This window comes from Poecile atricapillus, chromosome 2 (genome assembly GCF_030490865.1).
Source record: "Poecile atricapillus isolate bPoeAtr1 chromosome 2, bPoeAtr1.hap1, whole genome shotgun sequence".
NCBI lineage: Eukaryota > Metazoa > Chordata > Aves > Passeriformes > Paridae > Poecile > Poecile atricapillus.
This window is the reverse complement of record NC_081250.1, coordinates 48,217,106-48,239,997: the sequence shown is the minus strand read 5'-3', so window position 1 is coordinate 48,239,997 and position 22,892 is coordinate 48,217,106. Positions and strand designations below refer to the sequence as shown.

The following is a 22,892-nucleotide window of genomic DNA, read 5'->3' as shown; positions in this document are numbered from 1 at the left end:
CATTGGTCATGCTCCATGAGTCCCAGAACAAACAATGCATGAGTTGTACAGAATCATAGAATAATTCAGGGCTGAAAAGACCTTTGAGATCTTCTAGTTCAACCTTTGACTGATCACCACTTTGTCAACCAGACCATGGCACCAAGTGCCACAGCCAGTAGTTTCCTGAACACCACCAGGGATGTTGACCCCATCACCTCCCTGGGCAGTCCATTCCAGTACTTAACCACCCTATTTGCAGTGGCAGAGAAAGCAAGACCTCTGCTCAACAATTGTCTCCAAACATCAAGAGACCCCAAAGCTTGGGAGTAGCTGCCAAGTTTTAGCCATTGCACACTTAAGGATCTGCTTTATATTTTTGAGAAATTACTGAGTAACAATGTGTACTGCAATTGCAGATACATATATCACAATGGATACAGGGACACCCTGGAAAGGATTCTGTGATTGGAGACATACACACAGCCAGTGCAGTCCTGCTGCCATAGGCAGAGCTCAGCCTTGATGGATGCCACAGTGCTCACATGCTCACATGCTCACATGCTCACAGAATCAGAGTGGGTCAGGTTGGAAGGGACCACACTGGCTCATCCAATCCAACCTCCCTGCTCAGGCACGGTCACCCTGGAGCACATGGCACAGGATTGCATCCAGAGGGTGCTTGAATATCTCCAGTGAGGGAGACTCCACAACCTCTTCAGGCAATCTGTTCCGGTGCTCGGTCACCCACACAGTAAAGAAGTTTTTCCTCATATTCGGGTGGAATTTCCTGAGCATCAGTTTTGCCATTCTCATCCTATTGCTTGGCTCCACCAAGAAGAACCTGCCTCCATCTCCTCGGCATCCACCCTTTAGGTATTTATACACATTAAGGAAGTCCAATCTCAGTCATCTCATCTCAAGGCTGAACAGGCTCAGCTTCTTCAGCCTGTCCTCATAAGAAAGATGCTCTAATCCCCCAGCCAACCTTGTTGCCCTCCCATAGACCTGCCCGAGGAGCTCCAAGTCTCTCCTATTGATGGGCCCGGAACTGGACACAGCACTCCCGGTGTGGCCTCACCAGGGCTGAGTAGAGCGGTAGGACCACCTCCCTCGACCTGCTGGCAGTGCACCCCAGGATTTCACTGGGTTTCTAGGCCGCAAGGGCCCTGCTGGCTCGGGCCCAGCCCGTTGTGTCCCGGGACGCCCGGGTCGGATCCCCACGGATCCCTTGCGGGCCCCGGCGGCTCCCGGCCTGGCCTCCCCTCCCTCAGCGCCTCCGCGGCGCGGCCTCCCAGCCGCTAGGGGGCGCGCCCTTCCCCGGCGGCGAGCGCGCGCCCCGCTCCCGCCCGGCCGCGGCGCGACCGCGGCTCCCTCCGGCGCGGCGCCCATGGCCGGCGTCATCCGGCGGCTGGATGAAGCCGTGGTGAACCGCATCGCCGCCGGCGAGGTCATCCAGAGGCCGGCCAACGCCATCAAGGAGATGATCGAGAACTGGTAACGCGCGGTCCGCTCCTCCCGCAGCCCGGCCGCGCTGTGTAGGGCGGGGTGGGGGGCTCTGCCGCGGCTGACCCCGCGCCCCGGCCCCGCGTCCCGGCCCCGGCGTGCAGCGAGGGGCCGGCGGGAGGCCGGGGGCCGAGGAGGGGCGAGATGTGCCCGTGCGGAACGCACGGGAGGCAGCTGCGCTTGGAAAACTCCGTTCCTGTTTGCGTTTGTGTTCCGGCTTGTTTTGTTATTGTCTGAGAAATTCATGAATTGTTTGCTTTCGGACAAGTCCAACCATTAAATCACCACTCCAAATCACCGCTAAGCCATGTCCCTAAGCACCACATCTTCGGGAATTTTAAATACCTCCGGGGTCATTGACTCAAACACTTCCTTGGGTAGCCTGTTCTCTGCTTGACCACCCTTTCTGTGAAATTATGCATCCTAGTATCCAATTGAAACCTCTCCTGGCGCAGGTCGAGGCCTTTTCCTCTTGACCTATCACTTGTTCCTTAGGGGAAGAGGCCAACCCCCACCTTGGTACATCCTCCTTTCAGGGAAGTGAGAGCAATAAAGTCTCCCCTGAGTCTCCTTTTCTCCAGGCTGAACATCCCCAGCTCCCTCAGTCTCTTCTCATCAGCCTTGTGCTCCAGACCCTTCATCAGCTCCTTTGCCCTTCTCTGGACAGGCTCCAGCACTTCAATATCTCTCCTGTAGAGAGGGGCCCAAAACTGAAGATGGGATTTGAGGTGTGGCCTCACCAGTGCCAAGTACAGGGGGTCGATCACTGCCCTGCTCCTGCTGGCCACACTATTGCTGATCCAGGCCAGGATGCCATTGGCCTTTTTGGCCACCTGGGCACAGCTGGCTCATGTTCAACTGCTGTTAGAGGTGCAGCACCTCCAGATCCTTTTCCACATGGCAGCTTTCCAGCCACTCTTCCCTCAGCCTGTAGTGCTGCATGGGGTTGTTGTCACCCAAGGGCAGGACCTGGCACTTCATCTTGTTGACCTTCATACCACTGGCCTCAATCTAGCCTATCCAGATCCCTCTGCAGAGCCTTCCTACCCTCCAGCAGATCAATGCTCCTGCCCACCTTGGTGTCACCTGCAAAATAAATAAGGCTGCACTCAATCCCCTCATCCAGATCATGGATAAAGGTATTAAACAGAACTCTGTGATTGAAATTGCTTTCTTGGTTTCTTGGTTTCTGTAGTTTGGATGCTAAATCTACGAGTATCCAGGTAATAGTTAAAGAAGGTGGTCTGAAGTTCATCCAGGTTCAAGATAACGGCTGTGGTATCAGAGTAAGTAAACAAAGTTGATAGGTTTATGCTGCTGTTTAATACTGCCTTTTAAAAATATTTCAATTTTTAAGTGTTTCTGATCTTGAAAAAACTTGGAAAGTGACTGTTGCTTGTCCCTTTCACGTAGAAAGAAGATCTGGACATTGTATGTGAGAGATTTACTACGAGTAAACTGCAAAAATTTGAAGACTTGGCTAGTATTTCTACATATGGTTTTAGGGGTGAGGTAAGCTATTCATCAAGGTTTTGAAACTGTTCATTGTTGTTATTCTGCTGTACTGGGTTGTACAATTCCAATACTCTGTACAGAAGCTTCTGTTTTCTGAGAGAGTCTGCTATGTGAATATAGTTCAAAATACATTTCAGTGTCTTTCAAGATTAGGTGGATGCCTATAGGGAGGTTTATATTCTTCTTGCTTTCTGGAATAAGATTTTTTTTTTTTAATTGAAACAAAGCCTGCCTTCTCAAATGATGGTTCAGGAATGTACAGGTAAAAGGCGGTAGAAGGTGAATCTTCGATGTCAGACATTTGTCTAAATACCACACTTAAAACTAAATGTGCAAAATGTACAGTGGTCTTCCTTTGTTTTTGCTGTTAGACAAAGTTAGTTTTGCTGACCCCTCAGATAAGCTGGTTCTTCATACTCTCGTAGACTCTATGTAAACTCTGGAAGTATAGTCAAGGATGAGTTTAGCTTTCCCCTCTGGATGAACAAGACATATGAGTATATGTCCTGTGCTCAGATATATAGATCCTCACATGCTTGAGAGTAGAAATTGTTTGGGTCCTCTCCTTACACACTTTAAACATATTCATCTTCACAGACAGTGGAGTCTGGTCCTGAGGCTGGTTTTGTCTGTGTAGAAATGTCCTTTGAGTTTTCCAGGAAAACCATTGTGACCTAACTTTGTAATTGTCATGGGGTAGCTTCACCTTTAAGACAGATCGGAGAGAGGGGAAGTTGAAGCTACTGGTGGCTGATGGGAGTTTTTCTTCTAGACCAATTATCAGTCATTTCTAAGAATTGACAGCCGTTCTGACCATTAAAAAGTGAATTCAACTTGTAAACACCTCCTTAAGAAGTACACTCAGAACTCTCTTGCGCTCTTTTGGTTTCTGGCTTTGAGAAGGTAACAGGCTCTGTAATAACCTCCTCCACCTCCCCCCCCCCCGGCCAATGAAGGCCGCAAGAGACAAGAGGGAAAGGGGGGGGAGGAGAGGGAAGCAGAGCCTAGCAGCTTGGTTCAGTTTTCAGGGTCTGCTGCTGGACTGAAACCTGACACTATGAACTTTTGCAGCTTTCCTAAAGCTTTTAATTCTTTTACTACCTGGATAATCAAACAGATTACTCCTTTTTCTTAGAAAAGACAGAGAAAGAGAGACAATCAACATGTAAGACATTATAAACCACCAAAAACAGTGAAGAAAAGAGTTAAGTTTAAATAAGAAAGAGAGAGAAAGAAGATGCTTGCTGCTGAAATGTCTTTCTGTTACAGCTATGGAGATGGACACTAGTAGTTTAAAGATTCCTTTAATTCATGACTAGAGTATGGGAGGAATAGAGTATTCAAAGTGTGGACTTTAGAGAAAAGAGAGAGTGGTTGTGATACTGTGAGTTGCTGGAAATTACGAGTAAAGTGAAAATTTTAAAGCCTTGAGGGGCAAGGGAATGGCTGTTTTCCAGGAAGGCTCACAGAAACAAATGAAGAAGATTTCTACCTTTGAATAACTTATCCTTAAAAATGGCATCCCTGGACTCATTTGACCCATGCACACCTCGGAGTAGTGTGAGATGGGAGGACTAAACTCTAAAAACTCCATAGATTGGCAGAAAGAGACTTCTGTTTCTCTACAAAGACTGATGAAAAGACTCTAAAAATTAAGACTGTTTTTGACCACCAAGATTCTAAAATTTTTTGTCTCTATGTTGTTATGTGTACAAAGAAATGGTCAAGTAGTGAGAAGTAAAAGGGTTTTCTGAAAGTTTATTCTGGTATTCTTATTCTTGTAGTTTGTTAATAAACTGTCTTTATTCCTTTTAAGTTTTAAGCCTGTTTTGCTCTTATTTTAATCCATATCTCACAGCAAGAAATAAGTAATTTTTTGTTACTAGTTTAAAACCACGACAGTAATATTACTTACAGTCAAGAGAAAGACTTGGGCAGGAGTGTGAGAGTAACAGCTAAAACCTTCCAGCTGGTTTCTAGTTAACACAAAAAAGAAAAAGGCACAACTTTAATAATTTTGCAAATTTCTTTTAATTATGCTATATAGTTAACCACTTGCATCATCAGAAATAGAGAAATATTAGGGAAGCCAGAAGGATCTGGATAAAATTACTGGAAGTCTAGTATTTTAGATACTAGAATTTGTTTAAGCTTTACTGACCTGCAATTTCCTTGTTAGGATTTTTATTAATTACTTGCAAGGGGTATATTGAAATTTAATGATGGTGTTTAAAGTGTGGATGTGCCTCAGCATTCTCCAGAGCAAGGTTTACAAACATGCTTTCTCTTTTCCTAGGCCTTGGCTAGCATCAGTCATGTTGCCCATGTTACAGTAACAACTAAAACAGCTGATGCAAAGTGTGCATTCAGGTATGCTACCTGTTGTCCAGATGACTTCTGCTGCATGCAGTAGCAAACAGGTGTATCAATTTCAGAGCTCCTGTTACAGAGGAGGGTGTGGTAAGGGCAGAAATCAAACAGACTTGGAATGTGAGAAAATGTATTTTTTCAAATTATAAAGCTAAGCTTTAGCTTAATAATATATTTTAAAATTGGTGGAGGTAGGGTGGGGAGACAGGAAATCTTGAAAGAACTTCTATTTCAGTAGCTAATGTAGGTTAAACATTTGTCTTTTTCTCCATTTCAGGATAAAAAGTTGTATATATATATTACGGGCATCACGTCTGGCAAATTTCACAAGTCTCAGCACAGGAACTTACAGCTTAGTTTGTTATCGTTTCTTTACTATACAATAGGGGCTTTATCCTGTCCAGAAAGAGTTTTGAATATTCTTTTGAAAACTTCATCTAAATTACAAGCTTTTCCATTAATTTGTTAAATACTTTTAAAAAAAGGGAGTGGGGAAAAGGAGGTGTTCTGAATGATGGTTTTTCAAAAGACTGTGTGACTATGGTCTTTCTTGTGTTAAATACACAGGGTATGTTAGAGGGAAAGAAAAAGTCTGTCCTTTGAATTTATGCATCTCTATAACTTGCTGAAAGACCTACATGGGTCAGAAATCTCTTACACTCAAAATCTTGTTAGTGTCAAAGGAAACAGATCTTAGAGTAAAGTCAAGAATTTCTTGTTAGCATAACTGAAGTGTAAAGTCTAGTGGAAGAATTGATACTAGGCTGTGTCTAGCTATTAAAGAAAGAAAAAAATGCAGTAATCCTGCCTTTAGAGGAAAAATCTCAGTAATACAATTTCAAAATGCATATGCCATGATCTGCCTCCTTTCCTCTGCTATTATTCCCTTTCCCCCACTGCCCCTCTGGCTCTTACAGTCAATGAAGACAGTTTTACTCCAGCAGAAAGGTGGAGGAAACTAATTCTCAGTGTCCCAAATTCTTTGGAGGGAGGAGTGTGACAATGATGGGATTTCTTTTGTTTTCATCCTTTGTTTTCACCTGTCCATGTCTGCCTTCCTGTAAATCTGGATGTCTTACAACTTCTTATTTTCTGCCTAGAGCTACTTACAGTGATGGAAAAATCAAAGCCCCTCCGAAGCCCTGTGCTGGAAACCAAGGAACTCAGATCACGGTGGGTTTTTGTGCCCGTTCTCTCTTGTTCCTTTTCTGTTCCCCTTTCACCAATTACATTGTAAGGTACATAACAGCATCATCTCTGAAGCTGCAGTTTGTTAGGTGAACCAAGGGAATTAAGGAATAAATTGAATGTTAATTTTTCATAAACCAAAATATTCTCAGAAAATTTATATATAAAATAAAAATTAACACGATGGATTTAGATGAATTCTACAATATGAGAGAATTTTAAAAATTGTTTTTAATTGTGAACCTTTTCTCTGTAGGTTGAAGATCTCTTTTACAACGTAAATACAAGGAGGAAGGCTCTAAAGAATCCAAATGAAGAATATGCAAAAATACTAGAAGTTGTTAGCAGGTAAACTAAAAAAGGAGGCTCCTAATTTTATATACTGCCATGGGGAGTACCGGGGTTTTTCAGAGGGACTGGCAACTCTGTGTTTGATGTCATTTTGTTGTGGTTGGTGGTGATTTTGTTTGTTACATTTTTTTTAAACTGTTTGTTAATGTGCAATGTCAGATAACAGTCCATCAAATTTGATGTGAAAAATCCAAATAGGAAGCAGTGTATTCTGTCTGTGACTATTAATTATTTGTAAGAACTTGAGCAAAGAAATGGTGATGGACTTGAATGAGTGAATTTTAAATGTACCTGGGCTGAATAGAATTCATGTAAAAACTGCTCAGGAACGTTGAGATTTGGCTGAATACAGAAAAGTTGAATGAAACTTAACATCCCCAAAAAGGAGTAATATCTCTTTAGCTATTGGATGTTCCCTTCTTGGGCTATTTGGTTGCATCTTTTGCCACTGCTGTAGTCTCCCATAGTGTGCGGAGGTTTTGCAAGCAGGATCTGAACAATTTAAGCAAAATAATTGCTTTACACTTTCAGAAGACACAAAAAGTAGCAAAGAGTTGCAAGACTGTATACCAAGGTTTAGTCTATTCCCCAAATAAACTATTTAAGAACCTTTACTGGGTTAGCCAGACTTCAGCCAGGAGGTGGAGGGTCAGATCCTGCTGCTCTGTTGAACAGGATGATCTGAAATCTTGCCGAGTTACAGCCCTCCAGCTCATTGGTTGTTATAATAGTTAAAAATAACTGGTTGTTATTTTTCTTTAGGACTTTTCTATTACTTGATTTTGGGGTTTTTTTCGTCTCAAATTTTTCAGTTCACAGTCACAGCAGCCTAATCTTTGTCTGCATTTTTACCTTTCTCATCTTGCAAATTCTATGGTGTGTTTTTTCTCTCAATGCAGTAATTTCCCTCAAATTTTGAGCCAAGATTATGCAGCTGTAGTGAATTAGATATCAGCCATGGGATCACAGGTAGCTGAACTGTCTGGGTAGGAGCTGAACTGTCTGGGTAGGGGAAGTTAGAGGGGTGGGCCAGCCATTATTCAGATGCTTTTCCATAGTAGTTGAGACTTGATTCTGTTATTGATCTTTTATACTGAGGGTGTTTTGATGGGCTTCTTAGTTAAACCTGTGCAAAAAACAGGTCTGTAGAAGCTGATCTTTTTTTTTTTTTGAGAAATAAGCTAAGCTAATCCTGGAATTTCTTATGGTTACAGTTGAGTTATAAATAGAACACAGCTGTTTTGGTTTTTTTAGCTGTTCAGTCTTCAAAAGCTCAGCTTGGCTCAAATTGCTGCCCATCAGGAGGTGAAACTGCTTGCCCCATTACTAGCTGATTTTTAGCAATCAGGGGAAGCAATTACCTTTTCTTCCACATACTGCAGACTTAACATTTATCTGTTTTTCAGGTATGCCATCCATAACTCAGGCATCAGCTTTTCAGTTAAAAAGGTGTGTAGATAAAGTCTTTGTAACTTCACTGTGTGTCTGTATGTGTCTGTGTATATATACATAATGTGTATATCTGAAAATGCCAGAAAATCTGCACTGTAACAGGAACAGTATAGAGACCCTTCCCTTATACTGAAATGAAGGGTATGTTGGTGCACTTTGAATAGAAAGCACATCATTTAGAAGTAAACAAGACAAAAATATATTTGTCAGGAGTTTGGAGAATGCTGTGTGGTCAGTGCTGTATTTGGTTTAGCTTCACGTGTTGTTTCAGCTTCTCTGAAGGGCCTGATTACCAAGTAAGAGAGGGGATAAGGAAGAGGCTGGGGTAGATTATCTTTGTTCTGTGCCATTCTTGATAATTATTTACTGAACTTGAGTGTGTTCCTCACTTTCTAAGTTGGAGTTACTAACCTCAGTGCACTGATGTGCTCTAGCTGATCTTGTGAACATGTGCCATTTACCATCCATTGCTCTTTTGAACATAAATATGTAAATAGGAATACAAAACAATATAATGATGTTATCTTGTTCCCTGCATTTTTTTTAGAAATGTTATTGTTTAAAGTATTTTTAAAACTTCCTCTAGAGAAGTGAATTGATTGATACTCAATTCTACTCTCTTTAGCAAGGTGACACCGTGTCAGATGTTAGAACCTTGTCCAACGCCTCAACAGTGGACAACATTAGGGCCATCTTCGGAAATGCTGTTAGCAGGTACATTGATATCAAGTTTCCTTTTGATAGGAAGCTTTCCAGTGAATCACCCTCCCTTTTCTCTTTAAAGACTGTGGCCTATGATAACTTTTCTTGCTTCCTTCATGGTTAATTTCAGAGTAGAGGCAGTACTGCAATTAGGGAGCTCTTTTCAGAATGTGTGACTTGTTTTTTGTGCACCAAAAGGGAGAGGAAAGTTACAAAGTTGTTCCTTAATGCACTGAAAAGGAACCATCTGCTTCTGACTTCCTGTATGCTCATGTAAAAACAGCAAGCTGAACCTGTGTTCTCTACAAGTTCCTAGCCTCTTCCTGTACCATGAAAATTCTTCTTACTGTCTGCTACCTGACAAATTTTAAAGCTACTCATATTGTTTTTTTCTGAAATCTTATTGTTTCCTATTTTGACAAAAGCTACATTAGCTGAAGCAGTGTAAATCAGATAGAAAAAATTGAAAAAACAAAAGATCATCTTTTGAAGATGTATCTGCCATTTTAGGAAAAATTCTCTTTATGAGACCTTCAGGACTTTGAGCTGTGAAGAATTCATTGTATGAATTTGTCCCATGAACAGCTGGGTGTCACTTTGATTCTGTTCTGTTACTGTCTGAAGGCAAGCTTAACATTAAATGAATATAACTTCTAATTCATGAAAACACCTTTAGGAAGCACAGCAAAATAGAGAGGCTGCTAAGTAATGAGGTTTGCAGTGTTCTATGTATTTCATTGCTGTGCATTTGTTTATTTCTGCTATGGATACTCGTTTGAAAAGAGTTTTTCTTTGTATGGTTAGGGATAAATTGTCCATTTCAAAGTAAATGTTTTGATAATTTCTTTTCTAATAATAATTTACCCAGTTCAAGATGGTGTTAAAAACTGAACACAAATAAAAATGGCACTTGGTATATATTGAGGTTGAATTGGAAATAAGTAGTCCTTAAGTCTGTTCTGTGTTAACTTTAGAAGTTGGCATAATGGCTTCCTAGAGAGGTGTGCTCACAAACTGCCAAAATGGATTTTCCTTGACAAATGAATTATGAAAATTATTAAAACTGTTATGAAAATAGTTAATGTTAGGATCTATGTGCATGAGCAAGAGAGGTTTTTACATTTTAATGACTTCTTAACAGACTACCAAGATGTATTAGACTGGTAAAAGTAGACAAAGTAGTCCAAGAAAATATGTGTTTGTTCTTCCCTGGCTGCAGAAAATTTGAAGTGTTCTTGTTAATCACTGTCAATGACTTAAACAATGAAATTCATATTAGAATTATCAGTCGATTATAATGCTGTGGATACTGTGATGTATTACAGTACTAAAAAGATAATGGGGGTAATTTTACAGATTGCAACAATATTACCAGTTTACACTTAAGAAGAGGAAATTATGCAATTCAGGTTAAATACTGTGACCCAGCAGTCAGTGTTTGAGCTCTCAAATAATTCTAATATTTTCATTAACTGTGATGGAAAATAAATCACTATATGAAGTACTGAGACTTGAACAATAGGCCCTGAGCCAAAGCTGACCTTTAGATGAACCTTCCAACCATATGTTTTATGATATTTGTATCTACTCATTAGCAAAATACACATGATCATTAGCAAAATATGTAGTGTGATAAGAACATATTTATCTTCCCAAATTTAGAGGATGGACAAGGCCATGAAATCAGACTTCTGACCTTGTTTGGAGGTATATGGTCAAAGCCAACTCCCTTGGTTCCTCCTTTAACCCCGGCCAGGCTTTGGGTGGAACCCAAGAGGAGAATGAAACCAGATGTTTCCACATTAGAGTTATGTGAGCTTTTTTATTAAACAAAATAAAAGCTGGACACTCTCCTAGTGAAGATGGAGTCTTCACCTACACGTGGACACACTGTGTGGGATTTCCCACTTACCAGGAGTGGTTGTCCAGTCCTTCACTGTGGCTGGGGCTCCCCCAGCTGATGTGTGAATCTGGGTGATGGTAAAGTGTTAGGGTCACTGATGATGTATCTTCTTAATCATTGTAGGCAATCTTTTCTGGTAATGATTAGGTGCGTTACTTATTTTATCCTTTTGTAATTCTTTGCTGTTTTGAACTATAGTTAATTACACTCATTCCTTAAAGCCGGTGTCTGTGTCTTTTGTGCTGACCCTGCCAACTGGCAAAACAGAATATCACTACTTGTTAGTACTGTTCAAAATTTACATCAACAGAACTGATTTTTTGTTTGTGTTTCTGTTAAACTTAATAGGGAACTCATAGAAGTGGACTGTGAAGATTCAAATCTGGCCTTTAAAATGAAAGGTTACATCACAAATGCAAACTACTCTGTGAAGAAATGTATATTTTTACTCTTCATAAACCGTAAGTTTAAAAAAAAGGCAGCGTTTTGTACATTCATATGTTGCTTACATAATCAGAAGAACAAAACTTTCTGAAGATCTACAAAGTGCATGAGCATTCTTAAAAACACTTTTAAGAATAAATATTACAGTTAATTGTAAATCTTAAAGTGTTTTTAGATTTGCAATGTGCATCACACTTGGCACTGTATTTAGTGGAAAACAGCTAAGACTGGACTTAAAGAAACTTCAGAGTATCGAGGTTATGGCTGTGTCCTGCCAGCTTGTACAGACTGGTCTCTCCATTCTCCAGCAAAACTGGCATGGGTTGCAACAAACCCTGACTATGAAATAATGAAAAGGTAGTCTGGTTATTTCAGTGTTTGTGGGAAAAATATACTTTTAAATGTAAAACATGCTGAGAAAATACTGTCTATTCCTGGTTGTATATGAAGAATAAATATGTCTTGGAGGAAAATGGGTAAAACAGATTCCCTTTGAAGACACAAAGCATGAAGATGTTTGTCTGAAGGAACAGATGGGCACTGTGCAGTGTGTTTTAGCTGGGCTCTTTGGAAACAGCGCTGTGTTCTGTGTTTCAGATCGGTTGGTAGAGTCAGCTGCTATGCGCAAAGCCATAGAAACTGTGTACGCTGCTTATTTGCCAAAAAGCACGCACCCATTCCTATACTTAAGGTAAAGTAATAGGAAGAAGTAGCCTTTTAATACTTTCTTGTAGGATATAACTAGGGTGAGTAGGTTTAGAAAGACATTTCTGTTCCTCATGATAGTGTTCAGCATTGCACTGAGGTAGTTCATCACCAGGCAGGAGATAAATAAATAACATTAAGGAACTCTTAAGAAGACAGACTTTAGTTTTAGAAGTAGTTAGTATCTATAATTTCAGCTGAAGTCCTTTCCTGTTAATTCATGAGACACCGCAAGTAAAAGATATTTCTAAAAGTGGGTTTTTGTAGTTGTACAGTGGAAGAGGTTGGTTTAAGCTTACCTATATAAACCCATTTTGGTGAGTGATTTTGTATTATTTTTTAATTATCTAAACAAGTCTGACTGTAATATAACTTTAGCAGGTTTCAGGATCTTTTTGACTTCTTTGTATGGAATAATGTCACCAAGCCTGACAAATTTTGTCAAATTTGAACCAATTTTTGCTTTCTCTGCTATCCATGGGTTATTTTAGGTTAACTTCTTTTAAAATGTTTTCCAGCCTGGAAATAGCCCCCCAGAATGTAGATGTGAATGTGCATCCTACAAAACACGAGGTCCATTTTCTTCATGAAGACAGTATTCTGGAGCGTGTGCAGCAGCATGTAGAGAGCAAGTTATTGGGCTCTAATTCCTCAAGGATGTACTTCACTCAGGTGAGAACATCTATGGAGTGATGGCAGTTCTGCATTATTTTAATGATCAGGGATAATTTATTCTGTTCAATAGTAAAGTCTTTGCAGATATGACACAAGTGTACTGGTATCTTTAGAACTTTGCTCTGTTTCGAGTCACTTTAATATATCAGTGTTAACAATATGGCAAAAGAAAGAAAAAGAAGTATGATAAGATTTTAAGTACATTTCTGTCAAGTACCTGATTAGTTGTCTTGATTTTTTAAGTATGTTAGCCTTCACATGTGGTACATTGTTTTTTTATTCTGCCCTGATTTATGTGAAGATGATGCGATTGAGGAAACTGTTCTGTGTATTTGATAACACTTCGGATTTAATCTTACCAGAAAAATAGTCAGAAGATACTCTACTCTCTCTTTATGTAAAGCATAGCATAAGAATTACTAGAATTTTTATACAAACTAATTTTCCTGTGATTTTTCTACCTTAAAGATTTTTTCTTTTGAGACAAAGGAATGTTAGCTAATGATTTCAGCTGCCAAGATGATGACATTCACTCTATGTGGATAGCAAGTGCAAAGCTGGTGGCCTTTTAAGCAGCTGACACTCTGTTGCTAGGGGTTTCAAATTTGCCTCTGAGCAGTAAGATACTGTGAGAAGTGTGACTAATCTTTCTGCTCCTTTTTTTCTTGTTCAATCTCTTCTCTTTGCTTCCTCATGTCTGAACGAAGACATTGCTTCCAGGGGCTGACTGCTCTTCCAGTGAGGTTGTAGCAGCAAACTCTTCTGTGGTTACCAAGGGAACCAGCGATAAAGTTTATGCGCATCAGATGGTCCGCACTGATTCCCGAGAGCAGAAATTGGATGCTTTTCTTCAGCCAGTGAACAACCCCCTAAGTGCAGGCCCAACTGAAGTGACAACAGAGGTTAATGCAGGACCTCCTGCAGGATGGCCCCAGGATGCTGAAATGGAAGAAGTCAGTGACCTGGTTGAAATGGCTGATGTTCAGGAGGATACAGGGGGGCTGAGCAAGAGTGGATGCTTGTCTCCTGAGACTGTGCTTTCTCGGTAAGTCCCACCTTTCCTAAACTGGTGCAAGGCTACCTATTTATTTCATGGCATAGCTCTGAAACTATCGAGTTTTCTGATCTCTTTGGACTTCTGCTTTTCCAGAAGGAAAAAATTCTCTAGAATAATTTTTCATGACATTTTATTGAGAAATTAAACCTAATCTGTGATCTGTAAATTGTGTAACTTGTGATACATTTTGTGACTGGAATATAGTTTCTGTGCTTGCTGAAAGGCAGGAAGCAGCATAAATAATGGCATTAATCTGGGGAGATCATACTGGTCTGTCTCTTCCTGGAAGCCCTCCTTTTGTGAGGTGTAGAAACTACATCACTGAATTTGACAGGTGTTACCCTAGTAAAGGCTAAAGTGCTATAAACTTTTTATAGCTCTTGCAGAAACTGTTACTAGAGGCCAAAGTCTTCTGAGGGAATCTGACTCCCTTTCCCCAGTATTACAGAAAAATGGGCATGGAGAAGAAAATCGTCAGAAATACCAACATTTTTGATGTGTCCTTTAGAACCCAATCTGCTTGGTGCTTAAGCAACAGCTGCCTGATGTGATTTGTATTAGAGTGTCACAATCTCTCTTAAAATTCTGAACTACCCTTTCCTAACAGATTATTCCTCAGAAGCAAAAATAAAACTGTCTTTCTGGGAAACTGTCTGCATTTCCTGTGTTAACATACAGCATGTGAATTGAGCATCTCATCTGTTGTTGTGTTTGGCCTAAGTGATAGGAGAATTGAACATAATTCCTTTTGTTTTGGTATTGCAGGAAGAGACCACGGGAACACATGGATGTGGAATTGGAGAAAGATGATACCAGAAAGGACATGACTGCTGCCTGCACCCCTAGAAGAAGAATTATCAACTTAACCAGTGTGTTGACTCTCCAGGAGGAAATTAGTAACCAGGCACATGCAAGTAAGCAAGACCTGTTTCTCAAAATTACTATTATTCCACCAACTAAATATGACTGTTTGAAATGGGAAAAGGTATTTAAAAGGAGGCCCAGTGAACTTACTGTGCTGCTAAGTAAGTTTTTAACAAAAGCTTTTGCTTTTCATTATTATTTGTATCTGTCCCACTTACATGAAATGGTGAGACTTGTAAAATATCCTCTTTTTTGGTAAGAGTTGTTTCAGACAAAGGTAAAAGGTTTGTGATTCTTTCTAGGGTGTTTCCCTCTTAATTCAGTGTCTGAACGCAACTTACACTGACTCATACCCTCATTATTCATGTCTAAATGCTAGGAATCTCACATTCTAGGGGTTTTGTTGGATTTATTTTGATTTTTCTGGTTGTAAGAATTTGGGACGCTCCACACAGACATCTGTAATAAATAAATTTATATAAATTGATAAGAATCTTAAACTTTAGAAAGCATGAACTTTTACTTTACTTGTGCTCTAGCAAATGTTTTGCAGAAGACTGGTAATTCTGACCCAGTAATTCCATATCTGTCTGTCAGTGTTTAAATACTGAAATCAAAGGGTTGTCCCTGAATCTCTCAAAATGCTTGATAATACTTGTGAAGGTGCCTCAGGTTGTGTCTCATCATCACATCTGTAAGAAGTTCCTAAAAGAGACTTTGGAAAGAGAGAAATCCTTTCTCAGATTGTTATATTGGAAAGCAGAACAGTGGAATTAGGGTAGCCTAGTGCTTTGTTCGTGCCATGACTGAAGTGCCAAACATCAGTAACAAAGCTGCTCCCATGTATGGCAACTAGTGAATTTTTTTTGTGGAATGCCTAAAATGAAGTCTTTTATGAAATCTGACTTCTCATACCTTTCCCAGCCTTCTCACTCATATAAATATGTATTTTAAATAAAGGTTACTTTGTGAGAGTAAAGAAATTATGAAAAAAAAATATTATGGACCTGTTCTATCACACTTCTAGAATTTAGTTTGATAATACCCAGATTGTGTTGCAAAGCTGGTTTACACATGCAGTTTTTGAAGTATGTATGCGCTCCTCACCAATGCCCTGTGGCTGGAAATTAATTTTGGAAGGCTATTCATACACAGGGACTTTACTTTTATTTTTTTCTAATTTGCACTTGTAGTTTAAATGTTAAATAACTATTCTCCTTTATGCTTTAATAGTATGAGTATGCAGAAAAGTTATTAATATTTCAAAACTTGTGAATAATTGGTCATACAAGGATATAAGGTGAAGCAGGGGTGTAGGAGTGACTGAACAGTAACCTGAGACTTTAATGCTAAAAATACACAAACCACTCAACTAAATAAATGAGGGCAGGGTTGCAACTATGCAATGACATTCTTTTGTTTCTTCCCCACCTCTCTGTTGTTTCAGAACTTCAGGAGATGCTACATGAGCACTCATTTGTTGGTTGTGTCAGTCCTCAGTGGGCTCTGGCCCAGTACCAGACAAAGCTGTACCTTCTCAATACAACAAAACTCAGGTAAAGGAGTTGTTAGACTTGTTGGCAGCTGAAATAAGTACCAATTGTGAAGCTAATTAGAAGAAGGAAGGAAATGACAGGGAAAACAACACCGTTCTCTTGTTGTCTGTCTGAAAAGTCATGGGGCTAAAGATTAAGCACTTCATTCAGAACAGTGGAAACAAGTCTGGCACACTTGGGAAAAGTTGCTGGAAATCAGTGTAATTAAAATGCCAACTACTGTATTGAGTACTCACACTCGGTGGAAAGGGAAAGACTTTCTCTTGCTTCATGATGATCTAGATGATCTATGATCATCATCATGATTCACTTCAGGATCATGGTATAAAGCTTCAGAAAAATCCTGGAAAACATTGTATCCACTTGGGTTAAGTGTATCTGCAGGACATGATTGTAACATTAAATTTGTAATTTTGCCTGTGCAGCCTTACAGGGCCAGCTACTTAAATTCTTCTAAGAATTCAGAGATTAGACTTAAGATAGACATCTATTAATTTCCCAGTTTCTTTGCATTTCTTACAGTGCAGTAAAGAAATAAAGAAGTTGAAATATAAATTATCAAGGATTAAATTGATAGAAATTGGATACTTGAGTATGTAACATTTCTGCACCACTGTGGCTGATGATGTCAGAAACCAAGAAATACATTTAATCGTAAATATCTAGATAATGCAGGTGAACCCTTAAACTCTGGAGTTAAAGTAAGATCCTTAGTAATAAGACTGGATATATATGTCTGATGTTCCTTACTTTCCCCTCTTAATTATGGTAATTTGTAGATATGCAATCCTGTCCATATAATTAATTTTTGTTCTTCAATTTAGCCAAGAACTCTTCTACCAGATACTTATTTATGACTTTGCAAACTTTGGAGTCTTAAGGTTGTCTGTAAGTATAATTTTACGTTATATCCTATAGAAAAAGATTTTTTAGAAAATGTATTTACAGTATGTCTGCCCTTTCAAATAAATGCATAGTTTTAGTTGCACATTCAGGTTGTCTTTTGTCCACTATAGGAATGTTGTTTTGTTTCTCAGTAAGAACAGAAAACAAGCAAACTTAGTACTTTTGTAGCTGCTATTGTTAAATTGTCATCCTGGCTGCTTGTTATTAGTGTCAGTTGTAGTTATTTACCAAGTTTTGCTGTTGCTCATTGCATTGGGACAAATAATTACTTGGAATATACAGTCTGCAGAAATACGGTGTTGATTGCCAGTGTTTATCCTGTAAAATATCACAGTGCTCAGTGAGATTGTGGACTGCAGAGAAAGAAGAAAGAAATTAATACCTTTTTAGCTTGGTTATGATAAACAGAACTGTTAGTTCTGCAGGCCAGAATTAGTGTATTAGAATTAATTAGTATGTGAAGGAAGAAGTTTCAGATTTCCAATAGAGTGTGCTGATCATTAACCAAAGTTTTGCCTTCTTCATTTTTAGGAGCCAGCTCCTTTATATGAGCTTTCAATGCTTGCTTTAGAGGATCCTGAAAGTGGCTGGACAGAAGAAGATGGCCCAAAAGAAGGGCTTGCTGAATACATTGTAGAGTTTTTGAAAAAGAAGACTGAAATGTTGAAAGATTATTTCTCTCTTGAAATTGATGAGGTGACTACAGCTATTACTTCTGACAATAAATGAATGGTGAACTTGGCGATGTTAGGTTTATGACTGGATTAGATCTTAAAGGTCTATTCCAATCTAAATGATTCCGTAATTGTATATTTTGGTGACAGATAACTGCAGCAGCTTGCTTGCAGTGCTTACCATCACTAAGAACTAATTCCAGTAAGATTTTAGGTAGCATAACCCTTTCATTTAAAACTCTCAGGACTTAGGCTGCCTTTAAGAAGGGTGCTACAGTCACAGGATGGGTTGGGTTGGGTTGGCCGGGACCACAGTGGGTCATCTGTTGTTCCAACCTCCTTGCTCAGGCAGGGTATATCTCCAGTGAGGGAGATATTCAAGAACCTCCTGCCTCTCTGGGCAATCCATAATTAAATCATTGCTTCTATAACTAGAATGCAGATCTCTTAACCAGCAAGGTGTGCATCTTAACCAAGTCTTAAGTCAGACAGGGCTGCAGCACCACTGTGTCTCTCAATGTGTCTTAAGGCAACCCTTACTTTCTTTATACAAAAGTGAACAGCTATATCAAGCTCAGGCACTTCATTTGGATATTTGCCTGGGAAGTGGTATCTATGTAACCTGGAGCTAGAGGAGAAGGTTGAATTCAGCCACTCCCTGAGCTAAGTGGCTTAATACATGCCTTGTGAAAGTAAACACCACCAATAAATCTCTTCATGCAATGTCTGTCTGGCATTGGGCTTTAAAAACTTGTGAGGCTCACTGAGTTTGGTAAGAATCAGTCTTAAAATATGTAAGTTTTGGTGCATTTACTGCAAGAAAGAAGTTTTTTTTTACTGAAGCAGCAGTGTTGCCTTGCAGGAAGGAAATCTTACTGGGTTACCACTTCTGATAGACAACTATGTCCCACCATTGGAAGGACTGCCTATGTTTATCCTGCGCTTGGCCACAGAGGTATAGTCTCTCAAATTGATTTTGTATTGATGCATAATTACTTTTTTTACTTTAAGTAATTCCAGTCTGCCTTTGCAGTTTCTGGTGCAGCTTAAATGTGCTGTTATGTGTTCCAGATGCAGTTCTGTGATTACTGATTAGTTATGCTTTGGTTCTGTATTCATAACTACTGACTGTCTGAGCCTCTATTTTGACTTAAAAGTCTGCATTCCTACCCTGTTTTTCATTCTATAACTTTACCTTACCAGGACAAAAATGGCCAATACATTAATATAAATTTTCCATATTAAGAATCTCTATGGAAAATCTCTTTTTCTGCTACCCATACTCTATAAAATTACTTTTTTTTTTTTTTTCTTAAACAGGTAAACTGGGATGAAGAAAAGGAGTGTTTTGAAAGCTTGAGTAAAGAACTAGCCATGTTCTACTCCATCAGAAAGCAGTATATAATAGAGGAATCTAACCCAACAAACTCTCAGGTATGAGAATACTGTAACTAGTCCTGTGACCAGATAACTAACAACATACAGAAAACTTCTGCTCTTTCTGATATGGACTTCTAATCCCAGCTCTTTCAGTGAACTGAATCAAGCGGCAGTGTGGCAAGATTCTGAAAGTGTGTGGCTTAAATTTTCTGAAGTATTATAGGTATTGAGGGAACCTTTTAACTTTGGGCATTGCAGTGTACTTAATATTATTATAAGCCTCCTTGGCCTCTGAGTTAGGAAAGTATTTTTTATGCTGTATTTTTATAGAAGAATAAGGATGCATATAAATTAAAAATACAACCTGATTGTGTCTAAATATCTGCCTAATCGATCAGTTAAGCTCACCCATTCTGCAAGTGACTTTACAGAGCTTAGAATTGACTATATAGAATGAACTTTTCTAATACCAGCAGAATTTTACAATTGCTGTAGTCTTACATAGTAAAGTTTTTAAGGCATGCTCTCCTCTAGTTAAACAGAACCTCAGGTTGTTTGTCCTTGTTTTCCTGTATTTCAGAATGAAGATTCTGACTCTGGTTCAGTAACATGGAAGTGGACTGTGGAACATGTACTTTACAAAGCTTTTAGGACTCATCTTTTACCTCCTAAACACTTTGCAGAAGATGGCAACATTTTGCAGCTTGCTAACCTGCCTGACCTGTATAAAGTTTTTGAAAGATGTTGAGCAAGTAGTTATTAAAGACTGTTTTTTTAGATGGACACCTTCAGTTTTCATTCATGTTACCTTGAGTTTTACTTAATTGAAGATAAAACTGGAATCTTGATGGAGGACAGAAAGGGGATTTAGTACCCTAAACTGCTAACACCACAGTAAATTGTCTATTTTCCTTCTGTTGATCAAAGTATAAAGAAAATCATTTGTGCTGTGTCTAAACCCAATGAAAATCCCTAAAATAAAATCTTCACTTAGACTTTGAGTTTCCCTATTAACCAATCTGCTAACAGAATACACTGCTACTGAAGAAAATATACTGGGTTTGTGACTGTGAAGTGATTGTGGAAGAAGATAGAGCTTAATTTAGTTGAAACATGAATACTTTAACTTCAGTTGCCTCTGGAAATCAAAGTCGGTTACCTGCATTCTCTTGTTTTAAGCATGACAGCTGTCTTACAGTACCTGCAATGTGAGTATACATGCAAAGCACTTAAAATCATGTTACTGCAAGAGTTAGTCTTGTAATATTTCAGAGCCCTTGCTGAAATAAGGCCAATCCTGTCCTTTTTAATCAAGGAGTCAGAGAATAAAAACGGGAATGTTCTGGCAGATAGTAAATGAGCATGCAGACAATAATATTCATTGTCTTGAATTTAATGAATAGGGCTTGGGAGCTCTACTTGCAAGGTTGCGTCCCCACAGGGAAAGCGTTTTTCAAATCCAAGAGGCATCTAACATCCAAACCAAAAGGGAAAGCAAGCTTCATTTGTGCACTGTAAAGATTTCTGTTCCATTTGAAAGCAGCTGGTACAAGCAGAAGCATTAATCCTCTTGGATTGCTGAGGTCCCAAACCCTGCCTCTGAGAAATACTCATGAAGGGCAGCAGTTTGATACAAGTCTAGTCTTGTGATTTCAGCATACTGCTGTATCACTCTTCACATGTAATGCCTAATAAGTAAGTAAAATTGATATTTAACATTAAAAGCTTCCTCTCTGGAACATTCAAAAGAACCTGGACTCTGACACGTATATGTTAAAAATGTCTAGATCACCACAGGCGTGTTTACGTTATATGGTAAGAGTGGCGGCAGTCTGCTCTTACGTCATGTAACAAATGCCAGCTCCTCATCATAATGCTGTGTGGGTTCCTGAACCCCCACAAAACTAACAACCCCCAAAACCATAACTATATTCTGAGTTATGCTCATTTTCTTCTGTTTTTGGTGTTTTTCTCCTTTTGGTATTTAATAGAAACCTGATTACATAGTGCAAAGTTTCTGTCACAATATGAAAAATTCTCATAATAAAGCTCAACTAGGTTTTTTTTCCCTTCTAATCTGTATATAATTTCAGAGCATTAAGCAATCTGATACAGTTTAACTGATTTCCTTTGGATAAAAAAATCCAGGAAGTCTTTTTTGCAAAGTATACTTTGAAGTCAAGATTGCAATAAATCACCAATCAAAACATTCCTGTCACAGATACATAACAAGCAGGATTCCAACTTCCTTGGCAAACTATCCATGTATGAAAACATGGCATCTCAGTTAACTCACTGTGCAGAGCATCCAAGCCATACACCACAGGAAGAAACATGCTTGTTTAGGAGAGGCTTGCAAAATCCTTACCTGACATCTACCAAATATAACTTCATGTGTAGCACCAAACTACCCACCACCCCAAGGATTTCCTGTCACCAATGCATACGGCTTGTTCAGCTTTGCAGTTTTTGTATTAATTCCCTTTTTTCTAAGTACAGAACTGCAGGAGGAAGCAGGCACTGAGAATAGGTTGAATTTCTTAGATATGTAGAGGAATTTCATATTGCAGATTGAAGAAGAGGTTCAAGTAAAGTCATGAGTTATGTACCTACATGAAGTTCATAGGTTTAATGGAACTTTGACCTCCTATCTCAGATGTGTTTTTCTCACTGAATTTAATCACAGAATCGTTAGGATTGGATTGGGCATCTGGAGATGTTCTGGTCCAACCCCCCTGCCAAGGCAGGGTCACCTAGAGCAGGTGACACAGGAGCACATCCAGGTGGGATTGGAATGTTTCCAGAGAGGGAGACTGTGAACTCCCTGGGCAGCCTGATCCAGTGCTCTGCCACCCTCAATGGAAAGAAGTTCTTCCTCCTGTTGAGGTGAAACTTCTGGTGTTTTAGTTTAGTCATTGCTCCTTGTCGCTGGGAACAACCAAAAAAAGTCTGGCACCATCCTCTTGGCATCTGCCTTAGAGATATTTATCTGCTTTAATGAGATCCCCTCTCAGTCTTCTCTTCCCTAGACTAAACAAACCCAGTGCCTGCAGTCACTCCTCATAAGAGATACTCCACAGCCTTGATTAGGAATATTCCAACACTGACAATGACAGCTTGAATTTCTCTTTCTTCTGATAGTTTATTCTTAACCTGCATCCTCTGAAACAGATCTTGCCTATTCTGAAGCGATGTAAGGGATAAACTTGGTCCTGGCTTATATTTTCATTCAGCAACTAGAGAAGAGAACTTTAGGAAGAGTATACTGAAGCCAATGCAAGAAAGAAATGATGTGCCATTATCACTAACATAGCCTCCCTACAGGCAAACAGTACTGTAACACATTTTGCACAAAATCTATGCAAACTGGAGTCCTTATTGCCCCACATATACAGGAGTGATAAATGCAGATTTTTCCAATGACAAAGCAATGAAATATCATAATGCATTTCTCATGTTTTAACATTTTTATTTTAGAAAGTGAACATACCCATTAAAAAAAATGCATGGAGTTAAAAAAAGTAAACATAAACTAATGGCAAATTGCAATAACATAAAATAATTTTATCTAGTGAGACCCAACAATTATTAAATATACTTCCACCACAGAGAAGTTTTACTTCATTATATTACCAGTCTCTTGATTAGGTACACAAGACAACACT

General features: G+C 39.3%; 1 protein-coding gene across 4 annotated transcripts; it reads left to right on the top strand.

The window, feature by feature from the left end:
• The first annotated feature begins 1,107 nt into the window (after window positions 1-1,107).
• MLH1 (mutL homolog 1) lies at window positions 1,108-20,222 on the top strand. Of its 4 annotated transcripts, XM_058832794.1 has the most exons (19): window positions 1,108-1,476; window positions 2,681-2,771; window positions 2,899-2,997; window positions 5,297-5,370; window positions 6,471-6,543; window positions 6,815-6,906; window positions 8,316-8,358; window positions 8,987-9,075; window positions 11,315-11,427; window positions 12,008-12,101; window positions 12,634-12,787; window positions 13,498-13,835; window positions 14,613-14,761; window positions 16,159-16,267; window positions 17,092-17,155; window positions 17,705-17,869; window positions 18,710-18,802; window positions 19,168-19,281; window positions 19,808-20,222. In XM_058832794.1, exons 1-19 carry the CDS (start codon window positions 1,370-1,372, stop codon window positions 19,973-19,975), a joined length of 2,229 nt encoding a protein of 742 aa, XP_058688777.1. In that variant the 5' UTR covers window positions 1,108-1,369; the 3' UTR covers window positions 19,976-20,222. The 4 variants fall into 4 exon arrangements, with proteins under 4 accessions (XP_058688777.1, XP_058688778.1, XP_058688780.1 ...); XM_058832795.1 differs by lacking the exons at window positions 1,108-1,476; window positions 2,681-2,771; window positions 2,899-2,997; window positions 5,297-5,370; window positions 8,987-9,075 and having other exon boundaries at window positions 6,499-6,543; XM_058832797.1 differs by lacking the exons at window positions 1,108-1,476; window positions 2,681-2,771; window positions 2,899-2,997; ... (3 more) ...; window positions 8,987-9,075; window positions 12,008-12,101 and having other exon boundaries at window positions 8,313-8,358.
• Window positions 20,223-22,892: the final 2,670 nt, after the last annotated feature.

Bases quoted from the DNA above. Each gene is read 5' to 3' on its own strand.
- MLH1 (XM_058832794.1), top strand. From the start codon at position 1,370: ATGGCCGGCGTCATCCGGCGGCTGGATGAAGCCGTGGTGAACCGCATC. The intron at 5,371-6,470 runs GTATGCTACCTG...TTTTCTGCCTAG, and splicing joins GATGCAAAGTGTGCATTCAG to AGCTACTTACAGTGATGGAA. The intron at 14,762-16,158 runs GTAAGCAAGACC...CTGTTGTTTCAG, and splicing joins TAGTAACCAGGCACATGCAA to AACTTCAGGAGATGCTACAT.